The sequence below is a fragment of the Chanodichthys erythropterus genome, chromosome 22, assembly GCF_024489055.1.
Source record: "Chanodichthys erythropterus isolate Z2021 chromosome 22, ASM2448905v1, whole genome shotgun sequence".
NCBI classification, from domain to species: domain Eukaryota; kingdom Metazoa; phylum Chordata; class Actinopteri; order Cypriniformes; family Xenocyprididae; genus Chanodichthys; species Chanodichthys erythropterus.
The window spans coordinates 26717328-26737435 of NC_090242.1; the positions used below are offsets into that span (position 1 = coordinate 26717328).

At 36.2% G+C, this 20108-nt stretch overlaps 1 protein-coding gene across 1 annotated transcript; it reads right to left on the reverse strand.

Annotated features, from left to right (window-relative positions):
• Window positions 1-1504: 1504 nt before the first annotated feature.
• rasgrp2 (RAS guanyl releasing protein 2 (calcium and DAG-regulated)) lies at window positions 1505-18145 on the reverse strand. The gene is made up of 16 exons (XM_067375879.1): window positions 17978-18145; window positions 17553-17737; window positions 16648-16750; window positions 16319-16375; window positions 12712-12843; window positions 11535-11676; window positions 11268-11441; window positions 10317-10433; window positions 9743-10024; window positions 9372-9452; window positions 8180-8287; window positions 6830-6945; window positions 6574-6715; window positions 5513-5549; window positions 5263-5424; window positions 1505-2803 (listed from the first exon to the last, which is right to left on the reverse strand). The coding sequence occupies exons 2-16, from the start codon at window positions 17620-17622 to the stop codon at window positions 2748-2750; spliced, it is 1779 nt and encodes a 592-aa protein (XP_067231980.1). The 5' UTR covers window positions 17623-17737; window positions 17978-18145; the 3' UTR covers window positions 1505-2747.
• Window positions 18146-20108: the final 1963 nt, after the last annotated feature.

Genomic DNA, 20108 nt, shown 5'->3' on the forward strand with positions numbered 1-20108 from the left:
GTATTCACGGAGACAAGAGCTGTCGCTATTTTCATTTTTAAACACTTGCAGTCTGTATAAATCATAAACAGAACTTCATTCTTTATAAATCTCTCCAACAGTGTAGCATTAGCCGTTAGCCACGGAGCACAGCCTCAAATTCATTCAGAATCAAATGTAAAAAATATAACAGTATACAATACTCACATAATCCGACGCATGCATGCCGCATGCATGACGAACACTTTGTAAAGATCCATTTGAGGGTTATATTAGCTGTGTAAACTTTGTTTAGGCACTGTTTAAGGCAAGCGCGAGCTCCGTGGGCGGAGAGCGCGAGATTTAAAGGGGCCGCACAGCATAAATCGGCTCATATTTAATGATGCCCCAAAATAGGCAGTTAAAAACATGAATTAAAAATAAATCTATGGGGTATTTTGAGCTGAAACTTCACAGACACATTCAGGGGACACCTTAGACTTATATTACATCTTGTAAAAAAACGTGCGATGGCACCTTTAAAAGTTGAGACACTAATGTTTTCTTTTTGAAGAGTGGTGCTAATTTTTAAAGTCTGTTACATAAAAAGGTAGATTGGTGTAATTTGAATTGGGAAAATAACATTGATTACCACTTGGTTAATTGCAAGTTGGTCAAACTAGTTCTTAAAACACTTAATATAGTGTCTTAATATAGTGACTAAGTTTATGCAACTGGTCCCAGCAGGAATAATTTTACAGTCTATAAAAGAGAATGATTACTTGCAAAGCATTTGACATGCCACAGAACTGATTGAGTACACTATAGAAGTCTTAAAGGGTTAGTTCACCCAAAAATGAAAATTCTGTCATTTATTACTTACCCTCATGTCGTTCCACACCCGTAAGACCTTCGTTTGTCTTCGGAACACAGATTAAGATATTCACTGATGGCTCAGTGAAACCTCCATAGGGAGCAATGACACTTCCACTTTCAAGATCCATAGAGGTACTAAAACATATTTAAATCAGTTCATGTGAGTACAGTGGTTCAATATTAATATTATAAAGTGGCAATTTTGGAGTGCCAAAAGAAATAATAATAATAAAAAACGAATTATAAAGTGATGGCCGATTTCAAAACCCTGCTTCAGGAAGCATCGTATCATAAATGAATCAGTGTATCAGATGAATCAGATCTGAATCATGATTCGATACATTGATTCATTATGCTCCGATGCTTTCTGAAGCAGTGTTTTGAAATCGGCCATCATTAAATAAGTCGTTTTTTTTTTTTTTTTTTTTTTTTTTGGCGCACCAAAAATATTCTCGTCGCTTTATAATATTAATATTGAACCACTGTACTCACATGAACCGATTTTAATATGTTTTTAGTACCTCTATGGATCTTGAGAGAGGAAATGTCATTACTGGCTATGGAGGTCTCACTGAGCCGTCGGATTTCAACTAAAATATCTTAATTTGTGTTCCAAAGATGAACGGAGGTCTTACGGGTGTGGAACGGCTTGAGGGTAAGTAATAAATGACAGATTTTTTTTTTTTTTTTGGGTGAATTAACCCTTTAAGCTGTGATTTAAGCCCCGCCCACACCACCGCCTATGGTTACATTTTAATAATAGCAGTTTTTGCTCTCTAAGTGACAAATCACCGGCGAAGTGTTAAAAAATAACTTTAAAAGCCCGTTGATAAAGCAGAATGCACAACTTCGCTGTGAACATAAATGTAGCTTTGTAACTAAAGGTCCAATCTACTAGAATGATCTAGGCCAATTTCAGCTGATTCACACAGCATTATGTTTACAGTAAATAGTGTAATAAAAATAAAACCTTGAAACTTTTTCTTCTTGCTTCCGTTTTCAGCTTACAACTGTTTGTCTGGACAGTAAATATGTCGACGATGCCGTTTCCTCAGCAACCTCTCTTGACAATCTCTCAGTTGATGTCTTTTAATGATTAAAGTAAAAGACAGACAGCAGACTAATTTCATTTGATGAAATGTTCTATTCTATTATACATTTCCTCTGCAAAAAAGTAAATGTACATCAAAGAAAACAAATGACTCATCTGCATAATAATAATATAGGCTAAACATAAAAACAGAAAGCAAATGAGGCAGTACAAGATCTTGTCATATCAGTTTCTCAATTCAGATCAACAGCGCCTTCTGTTGGTGTGAAATGAAAGCCTGTGATGAGAGATGGCTGTGGCACAATAATGTCTGCAACACGTCATTCATTTGACCTTGTCCTCTCTGTATAATTCATATCATGAAAATTAAAGAGATCAATGAAATCATGCAGTTACAGGAATTCCAATTTAAATAGTATTCTCGGTTATAAAACAAATCTCACTCTTGTACATTGTCAGATATGATCATACATTCTCAACTAAATGGTACAGAAGAAACACCTTGTACTGTTCTGTGCATATTGTGATGTGATATTTTTTAGTCCCACAACATTCCTTGAGTTAAAAAATAATAATTAAAAGAAAATACTATGTACTATTTTCTGAGAAGCAACCCAGGAGAAATCAGAGTATAGGAGAGCTCAAGAGAATGGATTGCAGTGGATAACATTTGGAGAATAGTGTATCTCCCTCACTGCTGCTGTGGTTGCTTATGGATTTGCTCCAGGATGTTCCTATGGAAAGAGAGGAGAGGAACGTATCTAATGCCAGGTGATGGATTTCTCTTCGTGAGAAGGACTTAATGAAAAAGCTCTCAACCACGAGGTGAATGTGCTGGCAATATACATCTTCTTTAACCTCATCAAAGGTGGACATCAAAAACCTCATCCTGTTCCTCCTGAGAGCCGTCTGTGATGACTGTGGAGGTATAGAGAGGGAGAAAAGGCTGGGAAGTCAGTGCAAGTTACTTTCATCGTTTATTCTTCATAAGATAAATTGTATGGCATACTAGACAGGATTGGGATTATACTAGGTAAAGACCACTAGTGGAAATGCTTTTATTTGACTTTTTTCTAATTTAATTACAAATGTGTTTTTTTTTTTCATCAACAATGAGTTGTATTCAACTACAGTAAAATATTTTTGATTACATTCATTTTTGTAGGTACATGAGAATACATGTTCACATTTAAGTTATGTTTACTGTAAAATATTGCTGATTATTTTATTTTATTTTGAGGAAAATATATCTGTTATGTTCTTTGTAAATAAACATACAAGTAACCTTTTAATCTAAAAAATAATTAAAGCTGCAGTCCATAAGTTTTGCCTCTTTGTCGCCATCTCTGTTCGAAACACGCAATTGCAGTTGTTTGCGGAATTATCATCTTTACGTGGGTTGTGCATCGGCTCGGCTCCTCAGCGCGGATGAATCTAATGTTTTGAGGAAAATGTGTGGCTGTCAGTCACTGCACCAGTAGATACTGTATAGGTACTTCGGAATCACAGATTGTAGTTCTGGAAGTATGACCGAAATAATAATTTTTACCGGTAAATGTCATCTGAACAAGTAACAAATCTGCCACTTTTGTTCTGACCAACTGAGAAAAAAAAAGCATTACAATAAATCGCGCTGCCAATGGTGATTAAATCTAATGATCGCTTAGCTTGGATCACATCAAACCGTGCAAATAATTATTATTGTTATACTTTGTTCTCAAATTTTTAATTTTAACTACATCAGCATTACGTGGCTGTGTGTATTTAGTGTGTATTGGCGTTACCTGTAGATTTCAATTTCTGTACAGTCTAATCTCATTGTCATACCATAAAATCTGCCATCAAAATGGTAAGTTTAATTATTGCAGCTGCTGTGAGAAAAGGATATAAATGATTCGCCTCCTAAAGCATCCTCACATGCCATATAGCCTACTAGCTGGGACTCCTTCTTCATGTAAACAGACATAATGACGCAAAGATGTAAGGCGGCATGCTTGAATTTCCCATGGAAACCTACCAGTACCACTTGAATTAGAAAATAGAATTACAAGCTTACCGTTGTGAATCGGGCTAAGGTAAGGGGATAGTTTTGAACACTGGCTGGTTATGTCCTTGCTCAAAAATTGATTTTGGATCATTTTAACCAAAAAAAGTTACAGACTGCAGCTTTAAAGGTGCAATATGTAATGTTTTCTGTCCACTAGAGGTCGCTAGAGGCCTATTTAAAACAAAGGCGTTGCTTGATGATGCCAAGTTTGAGCGCAGAATCTTGGGACATCAATTTACAGCCAGTAGAAATAATCGGGATAGGACTCAGGCAGAAATCATGTTCATTGATGTGATTATTAACGTTATTGTAGTATGAAGCAGAGCAAGACCAAGTGTTGTGGGAGCTGAACGAGGCCTCTGGAGCGTTTGCACAACACACGCCTCACGAGCAGCGGAACTTTTATTATACCACAGTCACCGGCGCCACTTCTGCTTTTCCGGTCATGAGTATGAGGTAACGCAGCTCTGTTTATCATATTAGATACATTTGAGTGTGTTGAAATGATTTAATAACTGTGCGTTCGCTTGGCGGCTGCTGTTGCACACTGCAGTAAACTAGATTGATTTTAGAATATCATATTAAATACTGGATGGCTTGTGTTGATAAATGCAATTCATTTTAAAACATATTGTATGATGGAGAAAATTCTGTATTACTAAAAATAAAGTTGCATTTGATTATGCTATGTTAGCTACTTCACAAAATAGTGTTTTTCTCTGAGGCATGGTAAAGCATGGTACTCACAAAAAAATCAAGAAAAGGGTATTTAAGGGTATATTAAGGTATTTATCTAACAAAATTACTTGGCACAGAAAAACAAAAAGCTCACATGAAAAAGCAAACAATGACTACAACATAATAAGTTATTAATATTTTGTTGGTTCTTCCTTTTTTTTTTTTGCATGTGTTCCTCATTTCTTTGTATGACAGCCTGGCCAAAAATTATGTCAGCACAATTTGGCATGTTTCATTGTGTTATCACAAATAAAACAATTGACTACAAGCAAAACTATGCAACATATATATATATATATATATATCTTTTTTTAATATTTAATTTTCATTTCTTTGTTTTAAATTATTTAAAATCCTGAAATTTTATTTATAAGCAAAATTATGCAACATTATATTAAATATAAATTAAATATTAAAAAAAGAAAAATAAATTATATATATAAATTATCTTTTTTTAATATTTAATTTTCATTACTTTGTTTTAAATTATTTTAAATCCTAAAATGTTATTTATTTTATTGGATTGTGTAGTATAATGTGCATGTGTGTGTGTCTTGTGTTCAAGTACATTTGTGTATTATTGTGCATTTACCTGGGTACTCTGCTATTGGCTCTGTGCTGGAGGGAGGAGGAAAGCTGAAAGAGCGTGTGGTCTTAAAGTAAGCGTCATTGTGACAACTGACGCTTTGTGCACGCTTGCGGCACTCAATGGCCAAATGACTGCAGCAGTCTTTATGACAGCTCACCCCACACACTGAAAAACAGAGAGGAGGGTCACAATGCTACATTTACACACACACACACACACACACACACACGTCACATTTCATTTTGTTTCATACCTTTGCATTTGCATCGCTGTTTGTAAAATCCCCATATCTGCAAGAATTAGCATATATAAAATAAGTCTATATACATACACACACACACACATATACATATATATATATACATATATATATATATATATATATATATATATATATATATATATATATATATATATATATATATATATATATATATATATATATATATATATATATATATATATATATATATATTATATTATAATATATATATTTATTGTATTATAATATATATATATATATATATATATATATATTATATTATATTATATTATATTATATTTATATATATATATATATATATATATATATATATATATATATATATATATATATATATAAAGAGCAGCATTTATAATAAATATTAAAATAACATTGTAACAAAAGATTTGTCAATTTTGATCAATATAGTGCATCCTAGCTGAATAATTCATTTCTTTAAAAAAAAAAAATCTTACTGACTCCAGACCTTTGAATGCTTGTGTATGTAATATGTTTAATTTAATTACATTTTTCTTAATTCTTTACTTCTTGTTTTATTGTGCTAATGATAGAAAATAGACCTTTAATTTAATGGCATAGAAAAAGCTTTGTTTACATTCATTGAATGTCTTCGAAAACACTTGTTAAAAGAAAGTACACTAAAGCACGTTCTGTACTGGGGTGGATCTTGACAGGAAATTAGAAAATAGGAAGTGGTTACTGTCTACACCCAAGTACCAACTGTGAACATAACAACATCTTTCCCTCAGACACACCCTAAAACACACTGCTGCATTCTGAGTGAAAACAGCACAAGCACCATAAACCTCTGACAGCAGAGACAAATATGAACGAATGGAAGCCGTAAATACAATCTGGCTTACGAGTGATAATAAAATAGGCATTATGTACATCTGTGCTTTTTGAAATAAGTACAGATCTCTATGTCTGTTTCTCATGACATTGAAAAGATCTTATTTCATCTTTTGTGTGGGTTGTCATGTTGGAGATGAAGATAAAGAGTTCAAGCTCCATATAAAATGTGTACTCACCAAGCGAGAGCAGTGCCGACAAAATGAGGGCTTGATACTGCTCGTCTCTGTAAACGTGTGAACAAAACCCATCTTACAGTTCTGTAAGGAGCTTGCCTTTGTGAAGTACTCAATCATCTCCTCTCTGCTAATTTTACAGTCCCTGGGAAAGAAAATGAAAAAGAGAAAGATGGGACCTTTACCGTACTGTAGACTTTGACAAATGAGGGAAAATAATTGCTCCAGATAAACTGGACAGATGTCTTGATAAACCCACTGGTTTTGGTCCAGTTCATCAAACTTGCCGAGGTAAGGGAAATTGCTCCTGATGATCTCAAACTCTCCTTGGGAAATGTAGCCATCGCCATCAGTGTCAAAATTTTGGAACACTGACTGAAAATAAGAAGTGTTCTGATTAGTTCTTTTGCACCACAAATTAATTTAGTACACAGCTCTCTGGATTACTTGTCAAATTTATGCAATAGTGTGATCTTTGGTTTATTCACCCATTCTATAAATTACACCTTCATAGGATATAACTTACATTTCAGAAAAAAAAATATTACGTTATTTTTGCTCAACAAATTAAAATATTTCCAAACAAAAAGCAGAATGAACTGGTTGCAAGTCTCCCAGTTATGTTCCTGAATAAATCAATGATTTTGAACAAATAGGTTGAGTGAATAATTCAATGACTCACTCATAAGGTCAATCACTTGTTTCATTTTTAAATGCATCAGTATTTTAAATGAACTGGTTGAGTAAATGATTCAGTGACTCATAAGGTAAGTCACTTGTTTCTTTCCGGACTGAATTTGTGTTTCTGAATGAATCAACTGAGTGAATGATTATAACTGACTCAGTCAAAAAGAAAGTCACTTTTTGCCACCTGTTGATGTACTCAGAAAGAGTCCATGAAAAATCTACACCACTAACACAGAGACTGACAGTCTGTCTGGAACCCACAGACACACAAGTTGAGTGATACAGTACAACAATACAGTTGCATCAAACAAATAGTATATATCTAATATCTAAATAAATTTTTAATATATATAAATACATTTGTTTTCTAATCAAATATATATGTATAGTTTTTATACAGCTCATTATCGCATGTATTTTGTGATAAAGACTGGCTTCCTTTACTTTATCCTTTACATATTATCCCTAAACTACAACCCCAATTCCAGTATAGTTGGTACATTTTCTAAAATGTAATAAAATCAATAATCTATGATTTGTTAATTCTCTTTAAACTTTATATAACTGACAAATGTACAAAAAACAAAACAAACAAAAAAAACATCCAGAGTTTCATCAGTAACAGGTGCAAAAGCAAACATCTTAGACTTATATTACATCTTTTTTTAAAAAGTTCTAGGGCACTTTTAAAAAGTGTAATTAAACAGAAAGGTCATGTGACACAGTGGTCAGCTTCAAACTTAGAAAATCTTTTATTTGTACTTTTGTCAGTTAAATAAAGGCTAAAGAGATTTAACAAATAACAGATTCTTGATTCTTTTCTGGAATTGGGGATGTATATTCTGTGCAATAAGTTTATATGAAAGTCAAAGAATTATTCAGAAAAATCATAAATGAACTGAAACTAGTGCACGTCACATACCTCCACCATTTTTTCAATGTGCTTGTTGATAATGCCTGGATCCGCTTTGGGTTTGACTGAAGATGCCCACTGTTCTATTAGGGGAGACTGTGACTTTGAGCTGGAATTCTAAGAGGCCAGAAATCAATGGTGTATTTAGCAAGTGAAAATAAGGCACCAGAAGATATGGACAGAGGTGTAAATTATTTGAGGAAATGTAATTAGTTACTGTACTTAAGTATCTTTATGGCTACTTTGTAGTTGTACTGAGTATCAAAGATTATAGCAACTTTTACTCTCTACTTGACTACATTTTTGAACAAGTAAAAGTACTTTTATGAGTAATGCAATTACACATTACATTTTGCATGGCACCTAACTTTTTCTGCAGCAGTTTTTTTCTGATATAAAGAAGCGATATTGCCATCTAAGGGCAATGAAGGTAATATATCTTGTGCGTTTTGCCTTTACTCACCCAAACTTGTCAACAAGGCTACTTTACTTGAATGTGAGTGCATTAGCAGGTAATTGCTTATCGCAGGTGTTTGATTTTTAAAATGATGGTGATGAGGCTCAAACCAGCACATACAGTAGACTTTGACTATTTCATTTTACTTAACATTGTTTTATTTATCCGCTATATTGACAAGATCTTTTTGAAGGATATTGGTTTACTTATAACCTTTTTGTGCACTTGAGCTTAACTGAGACTTGATAGTTAGAAGACGTTTAAAAGATTGTTGTGTGAATAAACTTGATTTCTCATCTTGCAAATCAATTGTTTTTTTATTTTCCCCGGCATGTCTCTCAGGTGTTGAGGACTAGCGCATCTTTGAGCCTACATTCAGTACGAGACAAATACTTAAGTACTGTTCAAATCAGATACTTTAAGACTTTTACTCAAGTTGTATAGGAATTGGTTACTTGTAACTTGTAATGGAGTCATTTTTGATGTAAGGTATCTGTACTTTTACTCAAGTATGGTTTTCAGGACCTCTGGATATGGATAAATGACGACTGTCCGTTGTTTGAACAGAATAATTACAGAGTAATGTTTCAGTCCCCCAGCTGCAAGTCCACGAAAGTGCAAGCAACATACTGGGAAAATTAATCTGTCAAATTGTGTCATGAGTGGTTGTAATTGGTGGTCTCTACTTCATGGTAGCCAATGGTTTGCTATCTGAGAAGCTGTTACGTTGGTGGGGTGACTCACAGATAGTTTAATACTGCGAGGCTCCCTCTGTAAAGATAGCTGATATATCTCGTCCTCTGAGTGGTACTGGTCCAAAGACACCTGGACAGGTACAAAAGAAATGCAAATTAACTATAATTGATTTAAATTTATAAATTTTACAGATCCTTCGAAGGCTATATCAACCTCCATGTCTCCTGCTTAAATATCAATCTATTTAAAAGAAACATTTATCTAAAAAGTAAAAATATTTCTCAAGCACCAAATCAGCATTAGAATGATTTCTGAAGGATCACGTGACACTGACGACTAGAGTAACGAGTGCTGAAAATTCAACTTTGCCATCACTGGATTTTGATTACAGCAACCCGTTCCACCCATAATAGACTCACTATAAGCAGATTCAGCAGGTCTGAATTGGCTTCTACATTGGGTGGAGTGCTCTGAATGAGCGCCAGCTCTTCCAAGATGGTGTACAATTGATGGGTCTTTGTTAGGTTGACCCTAGTCTTCTCTGGGTCAAACCAATCAGGCAGGGCCACATGGACAGCAATCAGGTCCTTCAAATGTACCCCAAGGATGGGAAAGCGGAATCCCAAACATTCAGAGAAACGCTGACGGTAGCGACTGTAGTTTCCGGAGGAAGTGACCAGCTCTACCAATCCATCAAACACCTGATTAAACACAGAGGAGGCCATCCATTAGGATGAAGGTCGGTGAAGCCAGTACATGGGTAAAAGATATTTCTGCTCATGTTTGGTTGCCTGATAACAGAGCACTTGACTAGAGTATTGATATTTCTGTGCAATCTGGCAGAGAGTATGAAAATGGCACTCAAGCCACCTACTAGAAAGTGGAACTTAAGAATCTTATCTCCCATTGCCAGATTTGGAGTGTTACAGCTGTTTGTTTTTTTCTTCCAGTATTGGAGGTGTGTTTACAAAGCAGCTCTCTGGCAGTCCTTACCTTGCGTGTCTCGCTGCTGATGAGCGCCTGGGTATTTTTGAGCCTAGCAATGGAGCTGTTGCTAAGCCCACCCACTACAGCCATCAGTGTGTTGAAGTTCTGCAGCTGCAGTAGCCTCTGCACACACATACACACATTGGGTTTTCAAGTTTTATGGGAACATTCCATAGACATAATGACTTTAAACTGTATATTCTATCCCTTAACCTGACCCCCAATCCTACCCATCACAGAAAACTCTGCATTTTTACATTATCGAAAAACATCATTTAGTATGATTTATAAGTGATTTTCCTGATGAGCAAAAAATGTAAATTTGAAAGGTAATTGGCATCTTTGAGGAGACATTTTGTCCTAATAATGTAGGGGAGAATGCCAAATGACCCCACTATGCTAACGTTGTGGGGAATCATATATAAGAATGTTTGACAAAATATTAAGGTACTATAGCATGGCCCTTCCCTACACTATACCTAAACCTACCAGTCATAGTAACCTATCCCTAAACCTACCTGTCACAGGCCCCTAACGTAATATATATATATATATATATATATATATAATCATTCAGCGTGATTCCACCTATCCAGCCTTCACTAATCAATAATGAATTGTGATTGAAAGCATGCAGTTCGTAATGTGTGGGCTGTCTTCATTAATTTTGAAGTATTTCCACACCCCTGAGGCTGACATTGTTTCTGCTGCTGCCGTCGGTGCATCTTTGCACGGAAAATTCTGTCAGTTAAGTCACATGAGGTATCGGCCTTTGGTTTCGGGGGTATTTTTATGAGTACAAGTACAAGTACATGAGCTTGGTATTCAGGCCCATATCGGTGCATCCCTCACACAGGCCTATATATTAATGTCAGAATCCCAAAATATTCTGTTTGTTTTCAGGTTTAAATCCCATGTGATCTCAGACTTATAAGCAAGCAAGCGAGTTGGATTAACCTGGGCCACTTTGATGAATTCACTGATGACAGTGGCTCTCTGCTGAGCTGTAGGCTTACTGAGAACCATGATCTGGATCCACTGGGAAACACTGTTAAACAGAGTAATGAAACGCTCCAGAATGGGATTATCCACCGTGCAGCCGTGCATCACGAAACTGTGGTAGTCCTGGAACTGAGGGGGAACAGATTTGCAATATGAACTCGAGACTCGAGGTCATGTTATTACACGCACAAATATGTGATTAATACTGCATCTATAAATTACCAGAATTTTGCAAAATGATTTGTACTCCATATATGTAAGGTGTTCAGCCAGGGTGGAAGCATCCAGGTGGTCAAAAAGAAGAGAGGTCTTGCGTTTCTTCTGGACAGTCTCTTCCAGTTGACGTCGCCATTCGTATGATGGGCTACAGGCAAAACAAACCAGACATTGTATTTCTATTCTTTCTCCATTTTGCCTATATATCATTTTGGCTACTGTTTGGATTAGTGATTTGTACTGATTTGATATTTAAGTATTTTTTAATTTAACTTTAATTAAAAAAGTTTAATTTTATATGTACTACAGAGTCAGTGACTCGACACTCTGGATCATACAATATTGAATAAGGTTTTGGAATTATTATTGAGGCCAAAAGTAATTTGGAATAATCGTTAAATCTTAATAATAAAATAAAAAAAATACAAAGTTCTGCCATAAAACTCTAGATGGCACAAGCTAATAGGTCCTTTAACTCAACCTGCTAGTAATCACATCGTTATCTAAAGGGCACAGCTGAGCACATTAGATATTCTACTTACTATAAGTAACTTTGCAACTACATGTCAACTAACTCACATTAGTAGACTTTTGGGTTAGGGTAATGGTTAGTAGAATAAGTTGTCATGTAGTTGCAAAGTTCCTTACAGTCAGTAGAATGTATTTAGGTGGACCATTAATATTAAAATCGAATGACTGCTAGTTGACCTGTAGTTGCAAAGTTATAGTTAGTAGAATTTCTAAAGTGCACTATTGAAATAAAGTGTAATAAAAACTCCAGTTGGTTATACCACTTCACATAATTATTTATTTCTTTAAATTGATATAAAAATTTCAAAATAATATAAGAAGCCTAAAAACAAAGATTACATATCCAAGAAATTTATATTATATATATATATATATATATATATATATATATATATATATATATATATATATATATATATATATATATATATATATATATATATATATATATATATATGTGTGTGTGTTTAACTAGACTTTTCCATTATCTTTGACTTTCTTATTTGTCATTGACCTAAGAACTTCTCAGCTGTTTGGGTGTCTCAGACATGCAGGTTGTTTGTGATATTCAGTACAATATCCTTCCACATTCTCCAGCCCTCCGTATCAAAGGAGCAGCGGTCTGAGTGAATACTGTGCCCTTGTGACTCACATGCTGTCTATGTCGATGAGCAGACTACGTCTCACATCTCCATTCTGCTCCAGTCGCTCTTTCAGACCACGGATCTGTTCAGCAAGTGCGGGGTTCAGGTCAAACTCAGCTGGGAACTCAGTTATCCAGTACCTGACAGAGAAAAAGAGAGAAAACAGAGAGAACTATGACACAGAGTAGCTGTCCATGAAATAGGTCTGGGCAAGACTTCAGGAGGATGAGTATTTTTAGTGAATAGTCTTGCCTCAACTGCTTTATGCGAATTCACAATACACCTCTGTGATCCAACCCAGCTGCCTTATGACAAAGAACATCCACATCTTTACAAGAATTTTACACCGGATGGCCAGGTAGTATTTGGACGCCACAGCCTGATGCTTTTGTGCATATCATTTCAAAATTAGCATTAAAGCTGCAAGCAACGATGAAAGGGCCCTCGCACACGGGCTCAACCGCCACCCGTTGGCATCAGGAAAACAATGAACAGTGGGCAACATGCATGTAAGTGAGTGAATACAGGAGAATTATGGCCAAGTCATTTCAAATTGCCAAAATTCTTGCTGCAAAAAGGTGGCACTTTGACTGTAACTGAATATTGCCATGTAGATGTCTTCAAGCCAGGACTATTATCAAACATGTGATGTCTGGAGCAGATCGGACAGCGTATGCCAGAGTTACTACAACTTCCTGTTTCGTGGCGTAACATCAGATTTTGTCAGGCCGCCAAGGACACGGCCTTCAGCGAAAACTCTAGATCTTCGCAATTTAACATCACTAAGGCCTTAAGATTAGACTAACCAAATATGATGTTGATCTAATTAAAGCTCTAGGAGGAGTTTGTTAAAGTACAACGTATGGAAATAGCAAAAACTGCACACATTTTGCAGAAAATTCAAATAATCTCACTTCCTGTTGGTTTTCAGATTTTGCTCCAAGAGACTTTTTTGTAGGGCTGTTAAGGCCAGAACGCACCAAGCCGACGCCAACAAACTAGTGGCGATGAAAGCAGACTGTGGGGTTGGCTCACGTCGGCAGCATCTATGTCCAAAGTTGGCCTGACACACCAAACCAACGCTATACAGCCAACGGCTACGTAGCATGTCCGTTCTGCGCCTGCGCAAGATGAAATGCCTTTCCGTACCAGAAGGTGGAAGTATCTGAACAGCCAATCAGAATGGTCAGACGGACCGTCGAGCTCCGACGGCGATTCAACATTTCAAATCGGCCAAAAAAAAGCCAGTGAGGACCAACTTCAACCGACAGTGCGGAACACACTGAGAAAACTTAGTCGGCCGACGAAGTAAAACTGCCCGACAGCCGACCGTCAGCTTGGTGTGTTCCTGCCTTTAGATGTGTGTACCGAGTTTCATACCTGTACGTGAAATGTAGGGTCAGGGGGACTTATCGAGCCATTTTGCCACACCTAATTCTGAAACCCATATCAGATATAAATTTTCACCACTTCTGATGCATCTGGAAAGTTTCATGAGTTTTCAAGCACGTTTAGGGCCTCAAAATTGTGATTCCCCTTTCATGGCGAAACATCGAAATTTGTCAGGCCACCACAAACACGCCCTTCAACGAAAACTTTGCAATTTAACGTCTCAAAGGCCATTAGATTAGACTGACCAAATATGATGATGATCTGATAAACGCTCTAGGAGGAGTTTGTTAAAGTACATCGTCTGGAAATGGCAAAAACTGCCAAAATTTTGCAGAGAAATTTCAAAATATGTCACTTCCTGTTGGGTTTACAGATTTTGCACCAAGGATCTTTTTTGTATGTATTGGGCTATTACATCTGTCTACCCAATTTCATAACTATCTGTGAAACGTGGCGCGATGGGCGCTTCATTTAAATTTTGTAGGTGGTGCTATCGAGCCATTTTGCAACACCTAATTCTGAAACCCATATCACATGTAAATTTTCACCACTTCTGACACGTGTGTTTCATGAGTTTTCAAGCATGTTTAGGCCCTCAAAAATGCGATTCATTTCGGAGAAGAAGAATAATTGACTGAGCAACTACAATAGGGTCCTCACATCATCGGTGCTCGGGCCCTAATTAGTAGGCAGAGTAGGTCGTCCTTAAGGGGCTGTTCACGCTTAACATGTTTCCTACTGTTTTTCTATGTAAACAGTGCTAGACAGATGTGTTTGACTGGTGCACTTGCATATCGTGTCTTAATTTTTTTAAATATACAATTTAATTCATATAAAATATCATATTTGAAAGTGCTACATTTTGTGATAATTGCCTGTCAATGTTTAATATGAAAATGTACAAATTGTTTATATTAGATGTGTCTAATATTTTTTTTAACTGTAAAGTCCAATTTCTGTGAAGCTATATATTCCTTTAAAGCCGGGTACACACTGTGCGAATTATTAATTAGTGCGAATTAATAGTCCTTTACGATTGTTGCTTGTCAGACTGTACGAACATGATCCCCATGTCACACTTTGGGATCTCAGCTGTTATTAATGTTAAAAATGTTGTCCACAGACGTGTTAAAAATGGACCCGCGCATGAAAACTTTCCAGAGTTTTACATTAACCTATGTTCAGTGACTGTGAGCTGCATTACACGTGGGCCTGAAATAGTGGCTAACAAAGAAATCTCTGGCATTCATTTTGATCATGGCTTAAACAAGTCAATTTGACAGTCATCGTAGGAGAAGTCACACTGCAGGACTGTGCGCCAAACCTTCTTACACTGCCAGAACTTCATCAGAGGTAAAATTTGATCGCAACGGTCATTATTTGGCTGTCAGACTTCAGATTTTAGCCTAGGATCAGAGGAATCTTTTAGGATTCTCAAAATTTGTCTCAGACGACCAAATCGTGGCCAAAATCGCACAATGTGCACCCGGCTACTCCCTATGCCTTTCACTACTCCCTATGCCTTTCACATTGGCTTTCCTACTGAACATGTTCAATCCCTTCAGATCTCTTTTAAAATGGTGGAATTTTAAAAGAGATCTGAAGGGATCACGGACAAATAGAGCACTCCTTGGCTATAGAAAAACTATAAACTTGGCTATAGGAAAAGCAGCTAAGTGGAATGCAAAAACACTTTGTGTGTGAACGACACCGACTTCTGGTTCATCTTTTCATGTTTCACACTGCAACCTTGACCTTGGGTGAGAAATTAATGATAGGTTTTGAGGCTTCACACTGTACAGTTTGTAAATCGTGGGGTAATGTTCTTATTTGTATATTTGCTAAAATAAATAAAATAGAGTGAGTTTGTTAATATAATGTCACTACTGTAAACTTGCTCATATACAAATAATTAGCCTATTTGAAAAATATAATTTTCGTGCAGCCAGTAGCAGACCCCTGGCTTCACCCTATGGAAGCCTGTACATTAATGTGCCCCTGGTCTTCATGCTTTTAGCCGCCATTTAGCGTATGTACAGTTATTACGTTTTTTGTAGGTCTAAGTAAAAGAAAGAAAGAAAGAAAGAAAGAAAGAAAGAAAGAAAGAAAGAAAGAAAGAAAGAAAGAAAGAAAGAAAGAAAGAAAGAAAGAAAGAAAGAAAGAAAGAAAGAAAGAAAGAAAGAAAGAAAGAAAGAAAGGTGAACAAATGGGTCTTTAACCTACTTGACAAGGTGACAAATCTGAGACTGTCGATTTGCAGAACAATCCTGTTCCTGAGACCTGTAATACTGTCAAGGTAGCTCCATTTCATTACTATTATCAGCTGTGAGGAGAGTGATGGAAACAGTTTGTGATGCTGTCAGCCCTCTCTATAAATGACAAACCCCACCCATGACCGACTGTACTAAGTGCTAAATGTCTAGCATAAAAGCCGGCCTGTCACATTGGAAACTAGACTTGCATTTCTTTTCTGGTATTTGACATTAATGCTAGTTTTAAAAATACAGAGATCTCAGAAAGTACAACATGACAGGTCTTCTGAAGTAGGATACTTGTGCAAGAGTTTTTTGGCTAGGTCACTGGATGACAGGTACCAGGGATGCATGGTGAGAAACATTCGCACGAGAAACGTCTCCTTCAGAGCGCCTTCATCGTCTGTGAGGAAGACAGAAAACCAGATAGTGATTTTTACATTAAAATAAATCCATTAGCCTGTGATTTTCATTTAATAGCTTGAACATTTCTGGTCTCATAAGAATGATGCCATTGTTTTGTGAGTTGAATGTACATTAAATGAAACAAACATTTTAAGTTAACTTTATTCAAAAGGTCTAAAGCTAAATTTTTTATTTGTCCTTCCCACATTAAAATGTATCAAGTAAATGCAAGTTCACTGTAAAAAGTGGTAACCTGCAATTGTTACCTTAAAGAGCTGTTTTTAACTTAATTTAACTCATAAAAATGTATTTTGTTGGCATATATTAATGTATTTAAGTTGATTCAGCAATACTAATATTTGGACTTGAATAAAACTAGTTGAAGGGATAGTTTACCCAAAAACTCACCCTCAAGTTATTCCAAACCTGTAAGATATTTTGAAGAATGTCGGTATCCAAACACTGACTTCCATAGCATGAAAATAATAATAATAATAATAATAATACTATATAGAAGTCAATGGGAGCCATCAACTGTTTGGATACCGACATTCTTCAAAATATCTTCTTTTGTGTTCAGCAGCATAGGTGTGGAACAACTTGAGGGTGAGCAAATGATGACAGAATTTTCATTTTTGGATATCCCTTTAATTTAGATGTTATAATTTTTAGGTTACCATTTTTTCAGTGAATATTGATAAACAGAAACAAATACACACAGTCGAACAAGCCAGCGTTGTTCCGACTGGCTGATCTGAGTGTTTACACAAGAGAAGGAAGAAGCAAATATGAGCACTGACCAAAGGCTTTGATGCAGGCTTCCACTAGCTCATCCACGCTGGCTGACTGATCCGATGAAACGCTCTCCATCCTTTTCTACTTCACTGTTCTCCACAGCCCCTCCTTTTCCCCCCCACTTAATTTTCCACTCCTCTCTTTGATCCCTCTCTTTTTCAGTCTGAAAATGAGACAACGCCACGCGCGGCTAAGGAAACAGAATCAATAAAGCAGAGAATGGTTCAGATGTGAGAGGTGTCACTGGTTTTTCATTTTCATCAAAAGCAGACAAATCCTGGTCACACATGGGTAATACAACGGACAAGACTCATCCAGAGAAAAACAAGGTGCATAAAAGAAAAAAGACTCAAAGATCCATAATAACCGTTCTCAGACACCAGTAGAAGAAGAAAAAAAAAGCCTTAGAAATTCTTTCAAAGGAACTTACCCGTTGAATCTGGCATCAGTGGTCCAACAGTGATCACTGATGGTCTTTGAAAACAGAAGTGCTGATGAACACAGGGTTTCAGTATAGCCTCTCTATGTACTGAAAACCACAGAGGGCCTCACTGGGGTTCACTCGTAGTACAACAGCCTATACAGTTTCCTGTCAGTTGAGAAATTTACAGCTGTTGCATTTCCTGTTCAAAATGTTTTTGTCTCATTTTTAACATTCACACCAAAAAGGGGTGGAGGAGTGTGAGAAAAACGGAGAGAGAGATATTTTTTTTTAGTTACAGAAAAAAAAAAAAAAAAACTAAATCACTATTCTTGGTTTCAACATTAGATATATTAAGACATGTTGTCAGAGAATATTTCTTGATTTTCCCCCCCATTGGTATTTTTTATTTATTTATTTTTTTCATTTCAATCATAAATCAAACAAAACTTTATGAGCTTTATGATAAAGTACATACATATATATATATATATATATATATATATATATATATATATATATATATATATATATATATATATATATATATATATATATATATATATATATATATCGTTAGGGGTGTAACGATACGCGTATTCGTATCGAACCGTTCGGTATGAGGCTTTCGGTTCGGTACGCGGTACGCATTATGTACCGAACGGTTCGTTGGACTAATTAATTACATTTAGAAAATAAAAAAGTGTGTGAAATATAATGTTATGCGTTCAACAAGGTAGCCCAATAACCCAAACGACGTAACAGGCAACGCCCCTGACACCCCCGAAGAAAAAAAAAAACACCAACTTATATGTTTGTTATGCTGCGTTCACACCGAACACGTCTGGAGCGTCTGATTGTGGCTACTCAGTCAGGCGCTCGCTCACTCAGTACGCGCTGAAGGCTCTTTGCAAAATGGCTAATGCGTTTAACAGACCAGAAATAGAAGATCGTCCAATAACCAACAGGTCTGGTGTTTGGGTGCACTTTGGATTCCCTGTAAGCTATATAACATTTTCATTTTTTTTTATAAAGGAGCTGTTTTTGTTTTATCCCTTTCGAGCGTGAGTTTAAAATATTCTAATTCTCCCCCCAGAGTGAGTTTTTTTTTTAATGCAACCGTTATTTTAGAACGTTTGCCTTTAATGTTTCCATAGCGACGCGTCTTGCGTGTCATTAGCGCTGAGCGCAGCAACAATAACACTGTATGACAGATGGATCGCTATTATTTTGTTTTTCCTTGTTTATTTAAAATATTCACAAACTTGCTTACCATGTTATCAACTATCTGATATTCCGATCCTCAAATATGTGTAAGTGAGTGTGTTTTGTCGTTTAAAAGCCGTTATAAATGATCTTTATCTTGATCTATAACGCGAGATGGGCGCCGCCATCTTAGTTTGCCCCGCAGTTTCCTGAGTCCTGTCAGTCGGATTTACAGCAGGTGAATTCATCATTTTCTCCCGAAATATATGCAAGTGGCTGGTGAACTGGAAGAATAATAGACTAAACTTTGTAGTTACTTGGGCCCATTATGTGTGTCTGATATGAATAAATATCGGCAAATTGTATATGAATGGATTTTTATTGCTCCTTTATAAACTCCAAATATATTGTTTTAATGGTGCTTATGCGTATATTAATGTCTGAAATCTGAAAAGAAACGTTATGTGGCTGAAAACACTGCATAGTTGTGATATATGACAAGAGCTGCGCGCGTCCGTCTCGCAGCCAGAGCGCGAAAGCACAGTTTGAATCTGGCAGTTATGTGACGTCGCTGAACGTTCGAAATCCCTTATGTGGGGACCGTACGCCCAGGGGCACTGAAATAAAAATCCCCTATGTGGGACCGTACCGCTCAAAGGGTTATACAGTATGCTGCTACGAAAACACCATAGAAGATGGGTAAAGTATAGCTCCATCATTGCAATGTAAAAAAAAAAAAAAAAAAAAAAAAATCATACTTTGTTAGTTTTAATAAATAAAACATAAAAAAAAAAAAATCAAGGAAATTTATCTGCCAATTTTTTCTTTTTGCTGTATCTAAAACGTACCGAACCGTACCGAACTGAACCGTGACACCAGTGTATCGTATCGAACCGAACCGTGAATTTTGTGAACCGTTACACCCCTATATATC

Bases quoted from the DNA above. Each gene is read 5' to 3' on its own strand.
- rasgrp2 (XM_067375879.1), bottom strand. From the start codon at position 17,622: ATGGAGAGCGTTTCATCGGATCAGTCAGCCAGCGTGGATGAGCTAGTG. The intron at 11,442-11,534 runs GTAATTTATAGA...GTTCCCCCTCAG, and splicing joins AATCATTTTGCAAAATTCTG to TTCCAGGACTACCACAGTTT. The intron at 2,804-5,262 runs GTAAATGCACAA...ATACCTCCACAG, and splicing joins GCCAATAGCAGAGTACCCAG to TCATCACAGACGGCTCTCAG.